This window comes from Typopeltis vanoorti, chromosome 4, assembly GCF_054136105.1.
Source record: "Typopeltis vanoorti isolate ZY-2024b chromosome 4, IOZ_Tvanoo_1.0, whole genome shotgun sequence".
Lineage (NCBI taxonomy): Eukaryota > Metazoa > Arthropoda > Arachnida > Uropygi > Thelyphonidae > Typopeltis > Typopeltis vanoorti.
The window spans coordinates 76,296,294-76,323,400 of NC_143552.1; the positions used below are offsets into that span (position 1 = coordinate 76,296,294).

The 27,107-nt window shown below is 34.2% G+C and overlaps 1 protein-coding gene across 1 annotated transcript in view; it reads right to left on the reverse strand.

Annotated features, from left to right (window-relative positions):
* Positions 1 to 27,107, reverse strand: part of LOC150107422 (transcription initiation factor TFIID subunit 1-like) — a 960,372-nt gene that overhangs the window by 259,814 nt on the left and 673,451 nt on the right. Inside the window, exons 27-28 of the mRNA XM_090391850.1 lie at positions 26,249 to 26,372; positions 11,732 to 11,828 (exon numbers count right to left, since the gene is read on the reverse strand). Of these exons, the coding sequence (XP_090247976.1) occupies positions 11,732 to 11,828; positions 26,249 to 26,372 (221 nt within the window). The remainder of the gene's footprint in view (positions 1 to 11,731; positions 11,829 to 26,248; positions 26,373 to 27,107) is intronic.

Here is a 27,107-nt window from a genome sequence, read left to right on the forward strand (position 1 = left end):
AACAGAAGGGGAGAGGAAAGATTAGCAAAACAAGTGTTCTCTGCAAGGTTGGCAGGAAAAAAAATAAAACACAATATTAAATGATGGTACAACTGAAAAGTTTTAAAATTTTAAATTCAGAATCTGATTTTGACAAATGCTAAGTTTTTGACAGTAGTTTGAATTTGCTTTTCTGAGTATTGCATTCTCCATGCGGTTATAAATTCTTAGTGCTTTTGCCGAGGTGAATTAACTTTTTAGCTGCAGTTGGGAATAAGATTGCTATCTCTACATTATTTCAAAAATGTCAGTCGATTAATCAAAACAGAAATACATATCTTTAGTTTGCCATAGTGATTATACCACTTGTGTGTCAAATCTCCATCAATTATGAGAATCCTTTCCTTTAGTGTTACACAGTGATCAGCAATCATTTCGGCAAATTATGGAGACTACAACCTTGTTAGAAATATTTACTTTAATTTCCTGACATGATGACCTTAATATGAAGATCGAAACATATATATATATATACAAAGACAAGCTATATTACATTTAAAAAGTATACCAAAGTGATAATGATTTGATCAACCATTATTCTATTTGCCTGACCTCTAAAAAAATGTTTTTTTTTCCCTTTTTCAAGTGGAAATTTCTGCAGGGCACAGTATTTTCTCTTGCCTTGCCAGATAGTTACAGTGATGTGATGGTGAGAGAGTTCTGATCGTCCTGACATGAATGCAATAACTGCTGACATCCACATAATGTAACCACATGGACAAATGGTGAGTGCAGGTTCAAGATGTGCATATCTAAGGTCAAAGAGATTGGAAAACCTGCTGAGATTCCTTCAATCTGATCACTGCTTATAATTACAGCTACTAACATAAATGGAATAATTTCATATGTTTAGGAAAACTGTGATAATTCTAAGGTATAGAAATATTATAGTGGAACAATGAACTAATACTAGAGATTTTTTTTTTTTTTTTTTACAATCTCCATAACTGGATTTTTTTATGTGATAATGAGAAATTTTTAAGGAGTAACTAACTTACAAGGCATAAAGAGCCTAAAGAAAGATATTTGGATATCTTGTATACAGTAATGATTATTCAAAATTCTGGTTAAAAAAATTAAGAAAATATTTTTCTATTTTTAACATTAATTGCAATGCCTATTGCATCTTAATCTTTCATCATACTGATATACAAGGTATTTACTAAAATATGTCATTACAACTCAACTGAGGTTCAAACCAAACTTTTAATGTTTAAATTTTGCAAAAGGGGATAAAAAAAGAAAAGAAAATTATGATGTCTCCTACAGAGTATCATATTTCTATCCACACATTGGATTCTGCCCTTAACCAATTTTTCAATACTTTAACCATTACTTTGAAAATGATAAAAATAACTGGACTATAATTTGCTACCTATCCATGGAGCTTCATTTCTATAATGTAAGTTTTTTTTCCCTTTCTTTTAATTAAAAGAAACCTCACAAACTCAAGAAGCTGTTATGTTAGTTTGATCAAAACTTGACTTTACAAACATCCATGTGTTGTGAGGGATTTGAATCTGCAGCCTATGTTGTAAGAAGTTACTTTTGTCAATTAGGCTACTGAGGCAGATGACTTATATGCTTGGTTAGGGATACTATCTGGTACTCTTTGCAGCACATGGGCAGATATCCCATCCAAACCCATGGATGCATTCATGTTGAAATTACTTCTTATTCTAAACACCTACAATTCAATTCTACATTTATGCTCATATCAATTAATGTCTCAGTCATCACATTATCATCACCTGGATGATGCACAATCACACAGTGATCATTCAGTAATTCGATTATTCGTATTATAAGGGCTTCTCAATGCAGACAGAAGACTCATTGGGAGAGTCTTCTGTCTGCATTGAGATGCCCATAATATATCTATCAAACGTCCCATGAAATTCATTCACTGTCGGGGCACTCGCAACTAATTCTGGAAATCCATTCCACTCACATACCACTCTCCAAGAAGATAAAAGTCTAGCCTCAGGTAAAAATCTAGCCTGTACACCTTTATTAACCACACAACTTCAAAGGCTGACCTCTAGTTCTCTCATTCAATTTGTCATATAGTGAAATATTTCCTATCTGTCAACATTATAGAACCTTTTTAATAACTTATAAATTTCTATCATTGCTCCTCTTTTCTACCTATCAACTAAACTTTACAAACCACACATCTTCAACCTATCCTCATATGCAGCATTCCACAGAACAGTCACAAGCTTGGTCACTCATTTCTGAATCCTCTTCACTACCTCCTAATTTCCAAACTACTACACACTGATCCTTTCAGCTATTTTAGCAACTTTTGCAATATGAACCAGATGTCAGCTCTCTCTCTCTCTCTCTCTCTCTCTCTGTCTCTTCACCATTACATCCAAGTCCCTAAATTCTGCACCTCATCAATTTCCTGCAATTCAGTACCATCAATGTGATACACAGTATGCAAACTTTTCAACTTAAAGTGCATAACCTAACATTTTGCAACATTAAATTAACAATCAATATCCTTTGCCCATATGCCAATTTATCTTTAATCATTTTTTCAATATTTTAACCACCACTCCTGAGATGTTAAGTGGTCTGTAATTTGCTACTTTTGAATTGGAATTACCAGTATGTAACGGAACTATCACTTCTTACCACTCCCTTGGAACACTGCCAGTTCACCTGTGCATTTGTGTGGCACACAGACCAACATGCTATCCAGTCCCACTGCTAGATTCTTGCTGATTTGCAATATGCTGAGCCATTCTGTTCATCTACCTCAATTCTGCACATCAGTCTGTCACATCAGCAACTGCAAAATCTCTGCAAAGTGATCACTAAGCAACTCAACTATTTCTTTTGCTTCTGTCACCTTCTTACCATCAGCACTGATTAAGGTCAACCTTCCGTAGTCATTCTTCCTCTTACTTGCTGCAAAATGAAAACGATCTTTTGGATTTACTTTGGTTTAGCTAATTTTCTCTCATAATCTGATATGGCCTTTCTTACCACACTTTGTACTGCTTATGAGTATGCTGATCACCTTTTTCTTTGTATTTCCTCAATAATGTTTTCTTTTTTTTGCAGCTCTTGCTTTATATCTCTACTCATCCATTTAACCCCCACTTGGTTAATCCTCCTTGCTATGGATATGCAATCTGGTACTGCTTCTCTCAAACAATCCCAGACCACTTCAAGTGCACTACTGACATTCTTTCTTTGTAGCTTCTCAAGCCATGGCACTCCTTCAGAGATGCTTCCTAAGTCTGTCATAATTATCAGCTTTATAGTTCAACATAGCCCTTTTCTTGATAGAGAATTCCACATATTTTACAACCTCCCAGAACAAGACTCATGTCACTCTCCCTGACTGGTTGCAGAGTGTCTACACCAGTTATAGATATATCTTTTGATGCTATTACCACATCCAGCATTTCCCTGGTTCCTCCAATTATCGATTAATGATATATATCTAGTAAGTATCCATTAGCAACTATATAAATTTTACTTCCATCTTGCCGTGCCCTCCTTTTCTCCCACCAATCTATGTCCCCATAGTTGAAGCCCCCCACCCCACTAATAATTGCTCAGCCTGCACTCATTGTGCTAATTTGCCAATGCATGGTATCCGCATCTTCCTGTGTGCCTACTAGTCTATAATAACAGACAGCAATATATTTTGTTATACTGGCCTCTATCTTGCACCAGATCATATCAAATGAATTATCTTCCCAAATCCTCTTTAACTTCTAATTTTGTTGGTTGAATTCTTCAGTTATCATCAGCAATACCCCACCTCCTGTCCTATTCCTTCTGTTATCTCAGAAAACACAATACCTTTTACATTATATCCATGTAACCATATCATATTTTGTCAGCAAGGTCTCACTGATGCTGATAATTTTTTGCATAATCGAGCTAACCAATGCCAAAAACTCTTCTCCTTTATTTCTGATACTTCTGACATTTGTGTACATATATTTCAAACATCCTTTGGACCTGCAGTTTCCCTTGTGTAATGTCATTACGAACCCATTTAGATTTGAAATATCTGAAACTGTATTCAACATTGCATACTCAATTCTGTACATACCCAATTGTTTTAGGGATGGCTGAAGCCACACTTGACTGCACCCATTCCTAATACTTCTACTTCTTCTGATTTTGCACTTCCAACCCCTCAATGAACAACACTCTCTCTAAACATCTCACTAAACATATATATATATATATATACATATATATATATATATATATACACATCCTTTTGTTCATCAAATTTACTCCAATCATTTCATCTATAAACTGCACGCTTCCTCCCACAATCTTCTCATTAGCAATCATGATCATTCTCAATTCAGTTCTATCATACCAAGGCAGCAGTTTCAAAATCTTTACTTTATCACTCTTCTTTTTCGCTTCTATCAACAACTCTTTCATATCTTCTCTCATTGCATATTTCTCACCTTTTGAATTATTCATGCCAGCCAAAATGATCAATTCTTTTACTTCTTCCCTCTGTAAACTAACAGCTTTGCTACCATCCTTGATCATCAGATCTGGGACACGTGCTTTCATCACTTTCTCATTAAAATACACCTCTTATCAAATCTCTATGCAATACCATCTGCTTACTTTCAGTTTCTCGGTTTTTCATACTTGTCCCATCCACTTTTTCTTTTATTCTCCTTCTTGATGAGGTACATCAGGAAAGAGAACAAATGACAATTGTTCCCCCAGTCATTCTAGGTTAAGGTGTCCTGTAAAGGTTGATATGGAAGCACACTATTTCACGCCTTTCTGTCAATTCTTCTAGCTACTTCTATACTCTTATTCATATTTTATGGACTATCATTTACTCTTTTCATATTGTCTACAATTATTCTTTCTGTAATTTTTTCTATCATCTCCCTACTATCAGAACTCATATAAAGTTTTCCTTACCTCTCTGTATCCTTTTTAAAATATCCTCATCATCATAAAAACTAGACAATCAAATCTGTTCAAAATCATCCATACGAAGCCTGATCAAGGCATTATACAATGGAACCACAACCTCGTTATTTCTGCATGCCAAAGTCCTTAACATCATAACTATAATCCAATGTGACAACTTAGCAACTTGTGCGATGTGGCTACTAAAATTCAGATACTTGGCCACCACTCCCAGATCTTTCATCAAATCTACCTGTTTCAAAGTTTCTCCAACAAGTGTATACTTTGCATTCCATAATTGCTTACCAAATTTCAGAGCCTTAAACTTTGCAATACTGAACTAGTAATTCCATACCCACTACTATCTATTCAAGTCCTCCTATAAGGCCACATCTGCTTGACCCTTCTACATTCTTCCCAACTTTTGCATCATCTGCAAACAGTTGCAAATCTCCAGTTAAGCCCATCCCAATATCATTAATATACAAGTTTAAAACAATGGCTCCCCAAAAAGACCCCCTGCTACACATCTGACAGCTAGTCACTTACTCAACTTAACAGTCTTATCCAATCCTATCCATTTCAATTTAGTCAATGGCTTGTCATGTAGCAAATCTATCAAAAAGACTTTGCAAAATCTAAGTATAATACTGTGTATGCATCTCCCCATGCTCTATTCATTTGTCACCTTGCTAGAGAACATAAGCAAATTTGTAAAATACAATTTCTCTTTACCAAACTCATGCAACAATGTCAGAAAATATACTGCTATTATCAACCCATTTCTGTATTCTAACTCTTGCTATTCTCCTCAGTATACTTTAAACATATCTCCAGGCATAGAATGACCAATGATTTGCAGTCAAGCCTTATTACTACCTTTCTGCATGGAATAATTTTATCTTGTTTCCATTCCCTTGTAATTTGTGCTGTTGTTAGACTCTTATTAAACAGTATGTCTATGCTATCACCAATTCCCTGGTACAGTTCCTTAAAACACATGAAATATCATCAAATCCTATTGCCTTATGGACATCAAGCTTATTTAATTCCTTTTATATCTCCTCCACACTAACAATTAAGCTATCCTCTACTATTTTCTCTACACTTGAGTTTCTCACAATTTCATACTGATGAGGATGAAACACCCTGATGATCACCGAATGGCTCAAACTATGTGCTCTGCAACAGCAATCAATATACTATTTTCATACGTTATCATCTTCTTACCATAATCATACTTCATTCTTAATATCTGCTTGCTCTAACTGCACTTTTGTTGTCCTTACCAACTGAGTCACCTTCCTGGCCTAGAAAGGTGATAAATACATTACCTTATATTTTACAACAGTAAACTGATAACCATTGTCCTTCGCCACACTGCCAATTTATTTAAGTCATCCTGTAAGATATCTGTATCACTTTTTTGACTATTGCCTTCCCCAGTTTTGCATTATCAGCAAACAACTGAATATACCAGCTCAAATCTTCCACTGTATCATTAATGTACTAATTAAAGAGCAGTGATCCTTGTACAGAGCCCTGGAGCATTTCACTAGTCACCTCATTTACCTCGATTCCACTCCACTATACACTACTCTGAAATATCTGTTTATCACCCCCTCCCCTCCCCAAATCCATGCCACCAGCCAAATATCCATTTCCATTTGCTCCAACTCTGTAGTAGTTTTCCATGCAGTATTCTGTCATATGCATTTGCAAAGTCCAGCAGTATCACAGTGTAGGCATTACTTTTATCTAATTTTCCACTTCTACCTTATAATAAAATGTGAATAAATCACTGAGGCAGGACCTGCCTTTTACATGCTGCCCCCCCCCCCCCATAGAGTATCATATTCCTATCTACTCATTTCTGAATTTTACTTTTAACCAACTTTTCCCATACTTTAAACCACTCCAGAGATGCTAATTAGTCTGTAATATGCTACTGTCTTGGAGCCACCTTTATGTAATGATACTATCTTACCCTTTTCCCACTCCCTTGGAACTTAGATTAACCAAATTCATCAGAAGCACTGCCAGTTCACTGGAATATTCTCATAGCACACGAGCTGACATACCATCCAGGCCCACTGCTGTATTCATACTAATATTTTTCAATATACTGAGTACCTCCAGTTCATCTACCCAATTCTCACACCAGTCTCATCACATCAGTAACTGCAATGACACCACCTGGATGATATACCCTTGCAAAGTGATCACTTAGTAACTTAATTATTTCTTCTGCTTCTATCACTTTCTTACCATCAGCACTGAGTAAAGTAATCTTTCTATAATCATTCTTTCTCTTACTTGCTATGTAGCAAAAAAACTTTTTTGAATTTACTTTGACCTGCTTAACTAATTTTCTCTCAAAATCTGATTTAGCCTTCCTTACTATACTAGTTACCTTTCTTGCTTGTGCTTTATATTGCTCATGAGCATGCTGATCTCCTTTTTGTTTATATTCCTTCTACAATGCTTTCTTTTTTTTTTTTGCAGCTCCTGTTTTATATTGCTACTCATCCACTTAATCCCTAAGTATTCATTCTGATACTGCCTAATGATCCTTGACCACTTCCCATGCACTAATAATATTCATTCCATATAGTTTCTTATGCATGTCACTGCTCCAAGTTGCCTCCTGTCTGTCATAATCATCAACTTTTTTAGTTCTGCAGAAAACATTTCTTGACTGAAATTTCCAAATGTCAAGAAACCTCTCAGGACAAGAGACTGCATGGTCATGTTACCTGGTCAGAGGTAGGGTTCCTACTGTAGTTATAGATAGATCTTCTGATGCTATTACCAGATCCAACACTTTCAAACTCCTGGTACCCTCCATCACGTGCTGGAGGTACTAAGGGATAATTACTAAGATAATTATCCCCTAGTATCTACATAAATTCCATTTCACCATGTGCCCTTTCCCCTTCCAATTTATATCTCCGATGGTAATTGCTCAGCCTGTACTCATTGTGCTAATCTGCTGATGCATGTCATCCACATCTTCTTCTTCTGGATCCCTAATTCTATAGTGGCAACCAACAATATATTTTGTCCTGCCTCAAGTGAATCATTTCCTAGATCAACAATCTTTCTTAACTTCTAGTTTTGATGGTTGAAATTCTTCAGTTATCATTAATAACACTCCTCCTGCTCTATTTCCTCTTTCTTTTCTGAAAATACAATATCCTTTACATTCTATCCCTTAACTAAATCATTCTCTGACAACTATGTCTTACTGATGGCAATAATTTTGGGACAACTCGAGCTAACCAATGCCAAAAACTATTCTCCTTTATTTTTGATACTTCAAGCATTTGTGTACATGCATCCTCCCCTTGGGCTTACATTTACCCTTATGTAATGTTATCACCTGCCCATTCAAATTTGAAACCTGGGAAACTTGATCCAGCTCTTCACAATCATTCCTGCACCCATATTTCTGCACAGTCCTTCTTGCACTCGCACTCATTTGTCCCAGGAGTGGGTAAACACGTGCTTGATTGCTTTGCCTTAATATCTCTAGTTTCCCTGGTTTTGCACTTCCGCACTTTCAATAAACAACACTTTCTCCAAACATCTAACTCCAAAACCAAATAAGTGCAGTTCACCAGGCATATAAAGGTCCTTACCTCAATCAAATTCACTTCACTTCATACATCTATAAACTGCACAATCTTCTCATTGGCAATTATGGCCCTTCTTCTCAATTCCACCCAATCATACCAAGGCAGAAAACTCACAATCTTTACTTTTTTTTACTCTTCATTTTTGCTTCTTCTAACAACTCTTTCATATATTAAAAAAAAAACAAAAAAACTTACAATACTTAGGTACACTAATTATTTATTTATTCACACATATGCTGGGAATAAGTGTGCTATTTCAACTTAACTGTGATTTGTTATTGTATATGTAATATTATAAAAAAAAAAAAAAGCACGTGTTCAATGCAGTACATTATAGTTCTGTTTAGAAGTAAAAGCATGTCCACACACACAAAACAAAACAAAGAAACAACAACACACACACACACACACACACACACACACACACACACACACACACACACACACACACACACACACACACACACACACACACAAAAAAAAAACAACTGCCTGCAAGTATTTTCATCTCAATCTATTAAAAGGATTGGGCACTTTCATTTTTCTTTCATGATTATATTTTTTCATTAATTGCAATTTCTTCTTCACAAGCACTTGTTTTTAGCCCACTCTCACTTCTGCCTTTATTCCATCTCTTTCCTATCGCATATTTCTACTATTTTAGGTACAAAGGAGTATTCCTGAGACAAAAAAAAAAAAAAAGAGTCAGAATTAGGTATGATGTGAAATGATATATAAAAATAAATAAATAAAAAGACAGAGTAGAATGAAAGCACTAATAAAATGCAACAATATGGAATCTTTAGAGGTAGTGGCTTTTAAACAAAACAATACTAGTATTATCAAGACCAATATCACAAATTGTACATGCTGTGAATTATTTTAAATACTTCCATTGAAGTCTCCCAGAGAAAACAGTATTTTCCCTATAATTCACAGATTCTTTTTATATTTTCTGACTCATGATATTTTATTGGTATTTTTAGTTTGGAAGCATGACATCTGCTTTTTTATAATGGCTCTTTGATTCTCTTAATTTCTTTCATCTCAATATACATTTCATATTGGATTTGGAGAATGAAGGCACTACCTTTTTTTGGATGTTTGAGTCGCAAAAATAAACAAAGAAGAATAATGGTGTTTTGTTAGAGGTACTCCATAAGCCCACCCATACTGGAGTAGATGTTACTTTCATGCTTCATCCCTTCACCACCCTCCCCAAAAACTGGACATAATCCATACTCTTACAAATGGTGTGCAATTTCTATTTTAAATAATGATGACAAATTTAAAGAAGAATGTCAAACTTTTCTGGTAGGAAGGGTTATATGTTGGTTATTTAAAACTATCATTTTTGAGGAAATTATAATGTATACTGAATCCTATTTGCAAAAATCAAGATATCTGGTACAGTGACTTGATTTTCATCCTATATATTTAAAATCTAGCCATCAAGATTGCTGCCTTGCTTAAAAATCAGAACATTTGGGTAGCATACAAGTTGAGAGCCAAATATATCATAACCAGTGTGCTTATAGGATCCCATGTGCCTGTGGTCTAGCCTACATAGATCAGACAAGTTGTTTTAAATTGAGAAAAAAAGGAACATATCGGCAATGCTGATAACAAAAAAAGAAAAGAAAAGTCTGTCAATAAGTCATTTGCTCTATTTAGAAGAAAATTTTTTTTCCTCAGAAAATTAAGAAATTTACTACAGTCATGCATTCATGTGGTCCCTTAACAGAGAATGAGGTCTCATCCTGAATGATACCCAGAAACTGCTAATTAGATCTCTTGATATCAGAATTTAGTTTACTATTCAACAATCACCTATAGACTCTCAAAGAGACAGTTGATGCCACGCATCAGTGCAGTCTCATTTAATTTCTTTGTTTCTGTGCTAACAATTTTTGTTTTAACATCACTTATTTTCTTGATTTGTTCTATTATAGCTGTGAAGAAGCCAGAATACAGATGTGCAAAAAAGTAGTATATTCTCTAATGTAATCTAATAACTAATAAAATTTCCTCTCTCATTGTTATTCTTCTGTTATGTAATTAAACTAGCTTTCTTAATTTATATATGTGAAAGTTAAATTTCAAAAGAAAAAACTTACTATTGCAGTAGCAATAATGAAATAACAAATGTGTAAAAGAAAACTTAAACTGAATGTATCCATTTGAAATTGAAGAACACAGCTGAAAAGACTCAAACTCTGAAAATTATTAAAAGAAAGGAGAGTATCCATTCAAATTTTATAGCCATGCAGGAAAATAAGGTTTAATTTTAATCAAAGTCAAAGCATTTTTAGTTCTTTTATTATATTTATTATATGTGCACCAAATGAGATCTACTAGCAAAAAAACATATCTATTAAACATGATATAACCTAGTATTCTTTGTTTCTGTTCTGGTAAATATTTCGAAACAGCAGTTATATAAATTTTAATTAAGTGTTGTCAAAAGCACTGTGGATTTTATTATATGGATATCAATGGATTTTATTATCCTTTCTTTTAATAATCCATTTGCAATTTAATTTCAAAGACTTCTAGGACATGACCAAATATAATAGTATTTAACCACACAGAACAAGTTTATAGTTAAAAATGTTTATTTTCACACAACTACAAGAAGGTGATATTTAGCATTGTGAATCTTTAACTGCTTGTAGCTTAATTATTTGTTTTATTCACTATTACCTCCTGAAGATGTGAAATAGTTATTTTATGAAACCAGTCAAACATTTTTTATACACTATCAACTTGTCCTATGTAGTTAAATATGAGCAATATATTTGATCAAATCCATTTGCAATGTTTTAATAATAATAACATAAAGTCTAGTCTATTTTCATGTTTATCTAAACTCCTAAAAGACTGAAGTCAAGCTCACATGAATTACTTATAAATAATGCCATGATAAAAGTTTTTATTGATTTGCAAGTAAACTATGAAGCAGAATAACAAATAATACATACAAATAAATATATTCATAGGGATAAAATTAACTTGAAACTTATAGTTTTAAATTCATTTATCTCATAGGTTTGATGAAAATATCAAACATATGAGATAAGAAAAATTCATATTTAGATTTAATAATTTTTTTTTTCTTCTGCTGTTACTACCTCTGTCCCTCTTTTTCTTCTCATCATTAAAACTATCCTCTCCCATAATTAATTTCTGCAGTTCTCTTCTCTCTGCTTCCTCACGCTCATGGGATAGCTTAAAAATAAAATAAAATGAAATAAATACTTTTTTTTTTTTTTTTTTGCAAGAATGGAGTTAAAATGTGCAAAACAGAACAAACTATCCAAAAGATGAGAAGTATTAACTGCCAAAATTAGTCATAATAATAAAAAATTAATTTAAGATATTTCCTTAAAAAAAATTAGTCTAAAGTCCACCCCCACTATTTCTGAAAGTGCTTGTAAATGAAATGCATAACAGGCTAAGGTGCAATAAAAATAAACATTAGTACAGTAAATTAAGCAGATCTAATTAATAAGCAGATCTAACTTCAACGATACAAATTTTTCAAGTTCTTTCTTATGGATTCTATTGGTGTAGAATTCTCTTAGAATATTATGAAATCAACAGGAACCAAATTTAAGTCCTTTAATAATAAATATGAAACAAAATAGTTCAAGCTATATTTATAAATAAATCATTAGAGCAAATCATATCAGCAAAATAAATGGTCAGAATTTATTTGAGAGGATAATCCCAACTTGATAGTGTGAATATTTGTTTTTAATTAAGATATGTTTACATTATGAAAATATAAATACCAACTGCTTTTTGAAAGTATATATATTATTTCAAACATTGTGAAATCATGGGATAACCTAAAAATAAAAGAATTTTCAATCAGCATGTTGTGAGTATTTTAGTATGACTTGAGAGAAGGAACAAAAGCACATGGACTACAGAAAGATTAAAAGCAGATATGGAATCATGATAATATAGTAGAGCAGAACAGTCTAAAATCCTAGAAACATTCAGTAATAGGTATACATCAAAATTTAGCATTAATAAACAGTGTTAAAAACAGAATTTCCTACAAAGGGAATAAAATAAACAGTAGTACACTGATTCAAATTATAATGTTGTAGTGATAATGTGAATTAATTTCAATGTTTCTGATCGATATAACATCAAGGTGTTTCACACTGCTACTGAAGAACTTTATTTTGGATTAATTATGATACATATCATAATTTTTGGAGGATATCCAACTTTTTCTTTTTTATATATATTTTTTATAATTCTCATATATTTATCAGGAATTTCACAGCATATAATAATTATCCATAACATTTCAGTACGTATAGTTACTGTCAAATGATTTTCATATAAGTTATATATATCATACAGAATATATGCTCCTAAGGATAATCGTGATATGGTGGTTGAAATGTCATACGATATAATTTTAAACCAATATCACTTTTTCTGAACAATGGTGGTTTTTGTAATAAATAATGTAGTATATATTGATAGATGGGAAGGATATTGGCAGTGCATGTGAATATCCCTAGAGTTCAAAGAATAAATAGAGTAGAAGTTAAATAAAAATGGATGTGCAATCCTATTAAGCAAAAGCAAGAGATTCTTATGAAGGAAAAAATAAAGAAAAGATCATGTGGAAGGAATACTGTGCATAAGGATGATATCAAGGTATGAAAATTATAAGGAGGAAACCAGAAGAGTTACACCAACTGTATGGAAAGCTAAGTCTGAGTATGAAAAGAAACTGGCTCTGCCATCTAAAAAAAACAGAATGAATTTTATTGTTAAGCTATAATTAAAAATAAATGAATTTTCAATCAGCATGTTGTGAGTATATTAGTATGACTTGAGAGAAGGAACAAAAGCACACAGACTACAGAAAGATTAAGAGCAGATATGGAATCACGATAACATAGTTGAGCAGAATAGTCTAAAATCCTAGGAACATTCAATAATAGGTATACATCAAAATTTATACCTATTCAAAACTTTTTATCAAAACTTTTCAGGAAGTTCAGTTTCTTAACAGAACTGAAAAGAAATAAATGGTAGTTTATTGATTATAATACAGCCAATGCCATATTATATTTGTGAGATTATGCTAGAAGAAACTGATCAGGCTAGGGATCCAAGAGTTTCAGTAGAAAGAATGAGCATGAAAGAATAGCTCAAATGAATGCAGATGGTATACAGATGAGATGCAGTAGAGATGGTTCATCTGTTATCAGAAGTTATTAGAACTATTGCAGAAACTGAATAAGAATTTGACAATAAGGACTGATGAGTTATCAGCACAGATGCTGAAATGGCATTCAACTTAAATGGCCAGATAACATAATTTGAACCTCAGAAAAGACAATATTTCACAGGAGAGGAAAGAATATATAATTCCACTGTAATAGGGTAGTGCAAAGACTGGCGTGTTTAAATATCGGCATATCAGTATCTCTGGAGTGGTGATGAAGATTCTGAAAAGTTGGAGGATATCCAATTTTTCAAAATGTAATTCTGAAAAATTGGATATCCTCCAATGAAAAGAACTCGCATACAGAAATGGAATGACAAAGAATTTATAAATTGCAATGAACATGGGTTTACTAAGGGAAGGTCATGTTTAAGCAACTTATGTGCATTTTATAATAATGTTATCATGAGTTAGACAAGGAGAATGGATACACCGTGATACTCTTGGCTTTTGACAGGATCCAACATGGAATGCTGTTGCATAAATTGGAGAATAAGGGAATAGACTAAAAAATATTAGCGTAGATAAGAGATGTCTGACTGACAGATATTAATAAATGGCTTATGAAGTGATGTGAGTCTGCATGATTTAATGTGACCAATGGTGTACCATACTGATCAGTCCTTGGTTCACTGTTATTCAATCCTTACATTAATGACATTCAAAATGATTTGACAGGTGACATACAGCTGTTTGCTCATGATGCAAAGATAAGCAAGATAATCAGGAATGTAGATGATATGCAGTACTTGTGGAATAATTTTAATTGACAGGAACTGTGGGCATGTCAAAATGGCTTGATGTTAGTAAATTTAAAGTTATGCACTTTGATGTAATGATACAGTCAATGTCATATTATATTCATGAGATTATGTTAAAAGAAACTTATCAGGCTAGGGATCCCAGAGTTTCAGTAGATAGGAAGTTGAAGTTCAGAGTCCATAGAGTAAATAGTATAGAAATGCATTGATGATTTATAATAATGTTTTGCAGTATGAACAGCACCAAGAGAGGTGGGGGGGGGCACAAATTATTAAAATCACCTATATTTCACTGGTTTTACCAGTATTATTATCAGTGCCAAATTATAACTGTGATAGGCACACAGCACTAAACTACACAACTGAGGAAAATAATTTAAATTGTAACTGACAACAATGTGCTCTGATGAAATTTTTTCATCAGAGTACCTTCAAAGAGACATCAGAAATGTTAAAAAAAAAAAACCTAATCAACATAACAAGAAACAGTATGATTCTACATCAGGTTTGGTTGTCTTTCATAAAAAAACCTGATGGAAGCAGATCTCAGGCATCCTTATCATAACATTTCTAGCCATCATAATATAAATGGTATGCATGGTTTGTAGAAATGTGAAAATGGTGGGTGGAGTGCCCTACTGCAATAAGTTCTTGTCCATGAAGATGCAATGTAATAATGATGATGATCATAATGTGGTTTGAGTGCATGCATGCATTGCTATTAGTATGTTTCAAATTAATTATTATTATTATTACATCACATCTCCAGGTAGTCCAAAGACTCATCGATGGAGGGCACTCACTCCACAAGTCTGTCTCAATCACTCAATCCACCAACGAATACCCAGCGAACCACATCATCTACTGCCCACCACCACCACCACCACAACTAATATTTTCAAAGACAATCACAAACATCCATGCCCACGGCAGAATTCGAACCCACAGCCTTTCGGCTGGAGAGCGGATACGTTAATCACTCGACCAATCAGGACAGCAATAATGCATATGGAACTGGTAGAGTATTAAACTTAAACTGTTCCACAAACAGTTTCCATGTTTGTTTTCTATCTACAGAAGTCTACAAAACAAGAAATGAACTCACAGTGAAATATTCAAATGATATGATCCCTGGGTTCTTAAGATTAAACCATATATTTAATTCCAAGCAAGCATCTAAAATCTACCCGCAAACAGAGGATTTTAGTGCTACTGGTTTTCAATTGTTCCAAACTGATGAAGAGACTTGCTCTTTCTGCTAGTGACTTCCCTACCTACAGAATTATGAAACATCACAGAAAGACTCTCTTCAAATAAAACTTTTTCAATTTCCACAGTCAATAAAAAACAAACTAAAGGAAAAATTCAAAAAAATTATTGGCTAAGAAAGAACACTGCCTTAGCTCACAAATCTGTGATTAATACTTCTTTACTTGTGCTTATAAACAATGAATTTAATATTTTGTCTAAAGCTTTCTCTATCTCCACAACAGTCTATATATACAGGTAGCTTATTCACGAAGATACTTCATGAGCTAACTTTATTTGCTTACACTTGGGTATAGGATTAAATCAAGAATTTTTTGTCTATTATAATTTATTTGCCTTATCTCCATGTAACATCTCCAAGGCTGACTTTATTGCTAATGTAGAGAAGGGACTAAGGAAATTGCCACAAGACCCTACAGATTTATCTGCATGCAAACAGCCACGCAGAAATATCTCAAAATAGAACAGTGAATGCTTCAGAAAATATGACACAACATGAAGATTGTAGTATTAGCAGCACACAAAGGTAATGCTATAAACACCTACAATCAACTGGACCACAAGTTCACCTGACATGACCACAACATGACTAACAATTTTATTTGCTTAAAGATTTCGTAGACTCGACTGTAGATACCCAGAAGAATCTCACCTCTAAGCATCAACTAGCTCTCATAATTTACAGAATTCCAGAGATACACAAGCAAGATATACAGCCATGTAGCACAGTAGATGCCAGATATTTATTTTCCCTCTTCTCTCTCTAAATACCTCACAAGCTGGTAGCTCCACTTATAGGCACAGACAAATACCTACATAAAAACAAATTAAGGATATTGTAATAGAATCCTCTGGACTACTGGATTACGGCTAAAGCAACCAATCTATGAGAACAGTGTATTACATCTGTAAATTGTGTGTTCATCTAGACAGTATGTCTATTCAACAAGATATCCTGCCACTTCCATATGAGACAGGTTATTCAACTTCAGCTGAAAAAGCCTTCACGAAGGTTCTTCTAGCCCTAGACAGGATTTGAACAGAGGTCTTTCCAAACAATAGGCATCATCAAAACTGAGCTATGGAGATTTCTGATCTGCTAGCAAGACCTGGACATCAACTTGTTCAATAATGTACACCAAAGAGAAACTGTAGGACTATAACAAAAACTATTTTACTTAACCACTATGAATATATCTGAACACTACATTAAGCACACTATTCCTATTTCAAGACAAATTCTATGAGCAAAAATGGAGGCCCAGTAGTTGGCTGGTCACTAACTCCACTTTTAGCCAACTTGTTTATGGAATTGTTTTAACCCATTGAACAGTAATATCATATATATATATACTTCACCATTCTTCTATCCATGAAACAGTAGATGTATAAATATCCTCATCAACTTTTAAATACTGCAGTAAAGCTGTAAATTTATGTTGGCTTCCAAATGACAGGATCCACTGCCATCTCAGCAGCCTTACCAATTTTTATTTTTAATGTATCCTTAAGTCATAAAAGGTTCACAGTAAACAACAGCCTTGGTGAGGATGCCCATTCACCAAAATGGGCATCTTCACCAAGGCTGTGAAGTCAAATTATGAATATTCACAGGAAAGTAAACGAGGTTCAGATAGTGCTAACAACTTCGACAACAATGCTGTTGCTAAAGTTGCTGATCCAAGAGTTGAAAGTTCAGAGGATAGTGATATGTTTTTTTGCTTTGATGATGTTGATGACACGTGTAAAAATACTGGTAAACCCATCCACTATTGTTAATACCAATTTCTAGTAATGTTAAAAAAAAAAATCGTTACACACATTCCAACTCAACATCACCAGTAAAACATAAGAAGCCTGAATGGCAAAGAAATGGAACTAGCAGAAGAATTGGATAACTACTAGATCAACATAGCAGGAGTGACTGAAACAAAAAAGACAAAAACTGGTGAGATCTTTCTAAGCAATAAATACAAAATGTTATATTCTGGCAATAACAATCAGGGGAAAAGAAGGAGTAGCTATAGTTCAACATTAAATATGAGGCTAATCTTGAGGCAAGTTGAGTGATGTGGGCAAATATCAGAATGGGGAACTGGAGAATGAGACTCATTTGTGTCTACGGACCCACAGACGTTCTATTAAGGTAGAAGTGGAGGAATTGTTTGAGGCCTTTCGAGAAAGCAACTGACACAGTAAAAAAATAAAATAAAATAAAAAAGAAGGTCCTCATTGGAGATTTAAATAGCAGAGTACGAAATGATTGCCAGACAAACAGAAATATTTTGGAAAAATTTGGAGAAATGTGCAAAGATAATAATAATGGCAAACACCTCTTGGATTTCTGCTCAGGACATGGACTGGTTATTACTAACACAATATTCCAACATAAAAATCTGCACAACTTTACATGGAGAGGAGGCAAGGAATAAGAACAGTCTCATTGACTATATTATTATTAACAGTGATGTTTTCTTACTGGTGCAGCAAACTAGAGTGTACAGAGGATTGGAAATTGGAAGTAATCCCCATTTAGTCTTGAGCATGTTAAAATTGAATTTCATATTGAAAATAAGAACATGTAAGAAAGTTTTAAAACAAATAAAAGTTCAGCAGTTTTCAGATGTGAACTATAGACTAATATACACAAATATTATTCAAGAAAAAAATGAAAAAGTTTGAGAACAGGAACCAAACCTTGTTGATTCAGTGGTAAGCCCTGCAGAAAATATTGATTGATTCAGCAAGAGAGGCATGTGATGAGGTTGTCTTCAAGAACAGAAAAATCACAACTCCATGCTGGACACATGAAATTAAAGAGGCTGTGAAGGAAAAGAAGAAACCGTATTAAAAGTTCCTGGCAAATAAGTCAGCTTGAGCTCTTAGAGAATACCGAGACAAATGTAAGAAAGCTAAACACCATGTAAAACTAGCTAAACTAAAGTCATGGGAAGACTTTGGTAAGAACATAGAAAATAAAATCAAGAAGGTGGCAAGATATTCTGGAGGTTGTTGAAGAAGTTCAGAAATGGAGGAAAGAGTGCTGTAAAAGGAATAAGAGATGATAAAGGTGACATGAAAACTGAAGTGGGGAAAAATATCCTTGATGTATGGAGTAATTATTTTGAAAAATTGCTAAATGAAACAACAGTGACAGCAAAGTGGTAAAAAATACTCAACAGGTGCAATCAGAAATACATATCCATACTTGAAGCAGAAAAAGCCATCACAAGTCTGAAATGTGGAAAGTCAGCTGGAGTAGATGATATTCGACCAGAAATGCTCAAGTATGGAAGTATAAAAGTCTTGCAGTGGCTGCACTTCGCAGATCAGAAGGCCTGGACAGAGGGACGAATTCCAGATGATTGGAGTAGAGCTCTCATAGTACCCATATAAAAAAAAGGAAATAAAACTGAATGTGAGAATTACAGAGGTATTTCCCTACTGAGTGTTCCTGGTAAGATTTATGCAAGTATACTTGAGAATGAGTTGAGAAGGACTGTGGAAGGGAAGCTTGGTGAAGAACAAGCTGGATTCAGGCCAAATAGAGGCTATCAGGATTAGATTTTCACTTTATGACAAATAGTTGAGAAATCGTGGGAATATAACAAAGATCTGTATTTAATTACAAAAATTAAGTGGATGTTAAATCCAACATTATTTCAGAGCTGAATAGAGACACTGTAAAAGTTTCATGCGAAATTTGACCAGAGAGCTTACGGGAATACACTCGCCGGCATAGTACGAGTTGCCCTAAATGAACCTTATACGTGGCATGCACACTTGTCCAAGCATCCATATATTCACCTCCTATTGGTTCATTTTGATAAGGTTTCGGCTGGCCCGACAGCTCTTTCAAACTCATTGGTTCTCGTCAGGGACCAGACAGAAACCTAAGAAAGCAAAAACTCTCAGTACTAAGGAACTTGAAGCGTCGGAGAGATGTATTTTCCATAAGCAAACTCTCGGTCGGTGCATAAAAGTATTTACTAAAATAAGCCAAAAGGCTTCACTTTGGCAATGCAAAATTACAAAAATTAAATGGATATTAAATTCAACATTATTTCAGAGCTGAATAAAATGTTTCGTGTGAAATTTGACAAGAGAGCTTACAGGAATACACTCGCCGCCATACTACGAGTTGACCTAGGTGAACTTTATAGGTGGCATGCACGCTTGCCCAAGCATTAATATATTTGCCTCCTATTGGTTCATTTTGATAAGATTTCACTGGCCCGACAGCTGTTTCTAACTCATTGGTTTTTGTCAGGGACCAGGCAGAAACCTAAGAGAGCAAAAATCTCTTAGTACTAAGGAACTCGAAGCGTTGGAGAGATTTTTTAAAAAATCTGTATTTAAGTTTTGTAGACCTGCAAAAGGCATATGACAAGGTGGCAAGAGAAAAGCTAAAGTTATATTTTGTCAATGTACATCAAGCAATACTTAGTCTTTATTTGAGTTGTATGTCAGCAGCCAGAATTGAAGGAAGTACAGGAAGATGGTGTGATGTTAAATCTGGTGTCAGATAAGGATGTACATTATCCTCTCTGTTATTCATTATCTATAAGGATCACGTTATGAAGGAAAGTGGTATTAAACCTGATATCAAAATTGGAAATGTTAATTTCTGCTCTTTATTTTATGCAGATGATGTTATACTTTTAAATAAATCCAGTACAAGTCTACAAGATTCCCTGACTAAGCTGAATAACTGTTGTAATAAATTTGGTAAGAAAACTGAAAATCAGCAATAATAACAAGACAATGACAAAGAAAATATGCAGATTATAATAAATTTAGTTTAATCCTTTATCCAAGTGTGAGCAAACAAAGTTTGCGCCTGAAAGTATCTTCAGGACTGGGGTAAGGTGGTACAACACCAGGGAAACTCGTTGCAAAGGTGGAGCAAGCAACCAACACTCCTATCTCAGTATCTCTCATAATATACTCTAACCAAGTGAAAAATAAACTTTCAACATCTTTCTCTAAATCCAGAGTAATTTATTAAAAAAAGGGTGGCACACCATTTGGCAACTCGTATAGGTAGAGATGACCTGCTAATGCTTCTGCCTGGTATCTCCACTTGGGCCTGGCTCCCACTGAAGAGACCTCAATAAAGGTCAAAACTAGTCTGGGTTGTGGCCCTTCCCTTAATGCATAACATTAGACATATCCGCAAGGAGATGTGTTTTGCATTATGAGAGATACTGAGATAGGAATGTTGGTAGCTTGATCCAACTTTACAACGAGTTTCCCTGGTGTTGTACCACCTTACCCCAGTCCTGAAGATACTTTCAGGCGCAAACTTTGTTTGCCCACACTTGGTTAAAGGAAAATTTATTATACTCTAACCAAGTGAAAAATAAACTTTCAAGAAAATATGCAGAAATATTGAAAATATCAACTGTATTGCAAATGGAGAACTTATAATTAATGGAGAACAAGTAAAACATTTCAGCTACCTAGGCACAATGTTTAGTGAAGATAGTAAATTAAATATGGATATAGACAACAGAATCAACAAGACCAGTATGGTAGGAAGTCAAAAATGAGAATATTGGAAAGAACTTGACATTGTTAGCATCCAGGAATATGCTAACAGAACTAATCTCAGGTGGTATGGTCACTTAAACAGAATAGGAGAGGAAAGATTAACAAAACAAGTTTTCTCTGCGAGGTTGGATATAAGATCTGATAATGTTGGAGTCTTGACAAGTAACAGATTGATTTGGAGGAAAATTGTTGATAGGAAGTTAATAATGATGAAAGTTTTTCATGCAGTACTATCATAATATCCTGAATATTATGGATACATGGGGGTACATGTCAGGAATTTGATGCTTATGAGGTCATTTAATCACACATTTTTATTCATTTTTGTGAGACATAAAAAAGCTACTCTGTTGGTGGTGGTGGGGGTGGGGATGAGATTTATTTTTAATTTACTGGTCAAAAGGTTAATATAGACCTTGAGGGATCGCCAAATACAACAACTTCATTGCTACACTATGTGGATCATGTATTATCATATGGCACATCTCAACAATACAGTTACAAAACTTCGCTGAATATCTTAACAACAGATTACTGCCTTTTTTTTAATTATATCTTTTTTAGACACTCTTTTGAAAGTCTCTGAAAGAATAAACTTAGCTATTCAATCTATAGAATACAATATACATTGGAAGATACCTGCATGGAATATTCTACCACCATCTGTCACAAAAATTTGGTATCATAAAAACTGTACAAGAGAGGGCATATAACATTTCTAGTAGCATGGAGTGCTAAGAACTCAAATGCTTCAGTTTTAGCCTTCTAAAAAAATGGTAGGGACTCATTCTAAACGAGTCACACTATGCACACAGGTGGACCAAACGTTCAGAAACATAGAGAAGCAGAACTTCTCCTTTACATATGATCTGTCATGGACAATGTATTTTCCATCAAGGATATTGCATCAGCAAGGCATAAAAATGGCTTTCATCCTTGTAAACAAGATATCAAATCACTCTTAAGTTCACCTTCACTCTCCAAAACTTCATAAATCACCACAAAAAAAAATCCAGGAGTATACAAAATCAACTGATGTGGAGTTTGCAATATGGGACAGTTAGGAAAGATACACACATCGGAACAAATCAAAGACATCGAGACAAAAAAAAAAAATAAAGCATAAATTAGAACTAGCAGTAGATATAACAGTGAAAAAAATCATAAAGTATTATGGTGTTATACAGAAATGGCCTATACTGACGACAATTTTTTTTTTTTTTTTCAGAACATTCAAAGAGTCATTGGAAAGAAATTAAAGATTGAGATGTAATTAGATGATAAGTATTAAAATAAGAATAACACAGATAAGAGGCAGTTATCCTCCTGCAGTTGCGGTTGATAGCATATACTGTCACATGCTTGCAATTCAAGTGTTGTTCTTTTTATATTAAACATCCCGCCGTGGCATGGGTGTTTGTGATTGTCTATGAATATACTAGTGGTGGTGATTGGTGGTAGATGCAGTGGCGTATTTAGGTATAAGCCGTATAGGCCCAGGCCTAGAGCAGCAAATTTTGAGGGGGCAGCGGAAATTTGCGGGCTCTCATTTTTGTAATTATATTTATATTACGAATTTATGATATAAATAGGTTATGCATGTAAATCAACATGTTCATTAAATATGGGGGGGGCACTTTCTGCGGGCCTAGGGGTGGGAAATACCAAAATACATCACTGGGTAGATGGCGTTGGTGTAGATTATGAAGGTAGTCGTGGTTGGTGGAGATGGAAAGTTGAAGGTAGATGCCCTCCCTCAATGAGTCTTTGGACTCCCTGGAGGTGTTATGTAATAACAATAATAATAATAATAATATTTCTTTTCTTTTTATATCTCTTTTCAATTGTGTTGATAATGGCTATGAAATCTAGCTGAAAATTCTGCAAATAAAATCCCTCACAATCTGTAAAATCAGATTTAATTTTATTCTTAAGTCATTGAGGGAGGGCATCTACCTCCAACTTTCCATCTCCACCAACCACGACTACCTTCATAATCTACACCAACGCCATCTACCCAGTGATGTATTTTGGTATTTCCCACCCCTAGGCCCGCAGAAATAAACTTCTTTATGGATTTTTGGAAGGCCATATAAGCGAGGAGTTCTTCCAAAATGAGTGCACAGTTTATCCGCAGTGTTTTGATCCCAACTAATAACTTCATCAAGCAACTTATTTAGTTTTTTAATTTGCAAGTTTGTAGGATTATGATTGATTTCTTGATAAATGGAGGTACATAAAACGCTGGTTAACCTTTCTCTCATAGTCAGTCTTATCCATGATCACTACAGCTTTTCCTTTATCAGATTTTGATATAGATATTACATTATTTTTTCTTAATGAAGTTAGGGCATGTATTTCAACACTCAATAAATTACATGGCAGTAACTTGCTTTTGAAATATGAGGCTGCAACTTCAAATCGTAGTTTATTACATCTTTGCTAGAAAGTTTTGACAGAATACGTTCGATATTATGCATAAAATCAAGATAAGGAATGCGTTTAGATATTAGGTATTATATGGCCTCCCAGAAATCCATAAAGAAGTTTATCCAGTAAGACCCATCGTGAATTGTATTGACTTTCCCACATATCGAATTGCTAAATTTTTGTCACGCTCATTAACTACCCTTACTGGACATTCTAGATCATTCCTCAAAATTCAAAACATTTTCTTGAAAAAATCAAAGATGTTCAAATCAAAGAGTCTGACTTATTAGTTAGTTTTGATATTGTTTCCCTTTTTATCAATATTCCATTAGCTGACACGGTCAACCTACTATATGATGATTACCCTTCAGATATTGCAAAAAATATTAAATTTGTCATACATTCAGGATATTTCAGCTGGAGAAACAAATCTATAAACAAGTTGAAAGTACTGCCATGGGTAGCCCTCTGTCTCCACCTTTGGCAAATTATTTTTTGATACATCTGGAAGACACCTTATTTTCATCCATTCATCCCCAACCCTCTTTTTGGTTTTGTTATGTCGATAATGTTTTTGCTATGTTAAAGATACCAAGCAATTTTAAACCTGGTTTTACTCCATTTTTCCCAAGTAAGCAAACAGACAAAATGTCAAGTTTGCGCCTGCAATTTATGCAAGACTAGCTGATCCCACAGGTAGTGCAAGACCAAGGCAACTCGTGGTAAAGGTGGAGCAAGCTCTGATCACTAATCTTAATATTTACCCTTAATGCCAAAACACATCTCCAAGAAGGGGATGTATGATGTTTTGTATTAAAGGCAAGGGGCCACTACCCAGACCGGTTTCGACCTTTATTGAGGTCTCATCAGTGGGAGCCAGGCTAGAAATACCAAGATTAGTAATGCAGAGCTTGTAAGTATTTTACCAAACCCAAGTTAAAAATACTTTCTACTAATGTTTTTGCTATTTGGCCACATGCTGAAGAGGAACTTAACACATTTCTACAACAGATAAATAGCCTTCAGTTCACCATGGAAAAAGAAAATTCTGGTAGTTTATCATTCTTGGACATTCTTCTTACATGCACATCCTCTAGTACTATGTCTACAAGTATTTATCGAAAACCTATCTTTACTGGCAGATACGTTCATCAAAAGTCTGCTCATCACACCTCTCAAAAATTCGGCATTATCAAATCTTTAATTAATAGAGCACATAAAGTGTGCTTCTCTTCTTTAAGCTTACAACAAGAACTTTTCACTATAAAAAAATTAATAGAATCTAATGGTTACAACCCTAATCAAATCCAACAGATAATTGACTCCTACGTCCAATCCCTTACATTTCAGGCATCTCAGAACCTATTGGCAGAATTTTGAAGAAGTACCATCTTATTCCCACATATTTTCCCATCAACAAAATTTCTCAATTTTTGCCATCTACAAAAGACAAACTGGCACCTCTATCATTGGCTGGTGTTTACCAGATACCATGTGAATGTAACTTATCATAGTTTGGACAAACAGGCCGTTCTGTGGAAAAAAGAATGAAGGAACATCAATATTATATCGAATACATGAAAACTCATAAGTCTGGTCTAGCACAACATAGCATTGACACTAATCATAATATTCAGTGGGATAAAGCTTGTCTGCTCCACAGATGCAAGTTTAAATATGAACGCCTTTTTTAAAGAAAATTGCGAAACCCTTTTGCATCGACCGAATTTGAATCGAAATGACCGTCTCTCTCTCTCCCCCAAAAGTTTGGGAGATTCTTATCTTATGGAACCATCAATGAATAATTATCTTTAAAGAATTATTTAATATTATTTTAATTAATCTTCTGGCACGTGGCAATAATTTAATTGGTGATCCACCGACTGTTCTGTACTTTGCATTCCATTCCTTTAATTGTTTGTTCTACACTGATGATGTACTGTTACTTTCAGTACGAAATATTTGTACCTTTAATTCAATAAAGTTATTACTGTTGGTTTTATATGTGTTAAGTGATTAATTATAATGAACAGAAGAGATTAAAACTTAAATCATTAAGAAACCGTTTTCATATGGAATACATACCAGACACATACAACATTCTGAAGAAAAAAAAAAAGGAAAAGAAAAGAAAACTCACAGTGAGCTGCTGAAACTTACAGTGAATAAATCTAAAAGGTTGTACATCAAGCAAAAAACTATAACTCATCAAATGTAATAATATGTGATACCAGGTTCTTCAGATTAAACCAAAAAATTAACTCTAGGCAAGCATCCAAACATATTCTCTATTTTAGAAGTATCTGAAGCAAGCTGTAAAAATGAGATTAATAAATCATGGACAGTTTTTAACAAACAATGTTCATAAGACTAACCTGTGAACTAGTTTTTTTATTAGAAAGCATATTCTCTATATTTTTTCCCATTTCTTCAATATCTGAATCATCCTCAGAACTGGAATCTTCGTCAGTTGAGAGAACTTCACCTGATGCAAGAACCCTGTTAAAAGTACATAACATGATTACAATGATTTCCCATTAGGATTCAGAATAATCGGAATTCTAAACACAAACAAATTATTAAAAAGACAAACTATTTCATTAGTAGACAAGAAAATGTATCTGCAAAGTGTTGGTGAGTTGCATGACTTAACAATCATGCAGTTCTATGAGTGTACTGACAAACAAATATCACATAGAAGAGGAAAGGCTTACTGAGTAATTGTGTTTAAATATATAAAAAGCTTTTTCACTTGGTTAGAAAGCACCTTATACTTGCTAAGAAATTATATTCTTGTTTAATCCTTTATCCACATGGAAGCAAACAAAATCTGCATGTTCTTCATGATTAGGCTACTTGTATATAGAATTATTATTATGTGACACCTAAAGAGAGTCCAAGGACTCATTGAGGGAGGGCACCTACTCTACAACTCTGCCTCCACCACTCAATCCACCAACACCACCTACCGCCCACCAACACCACCACTAGTATTTCTACAGACAATCACAAACATCCAAACCTGCAGCCTTTTGGCTGGAGAGAAGATACATGGTCATATTCATTACAGTCAAATTCTCAGATGCAATTACTAGGTCAAGCACTCTTGAACCCCAAGTGTTTTCCCTTACATGCTGTCTCAGATAGTTACCCTTAATAACTGCATAAAATCCAATTCCTTCCTACCATTTGTCCTCTCCTCCTTCCAATCAATGTTCCCATAGTTGAAATCCC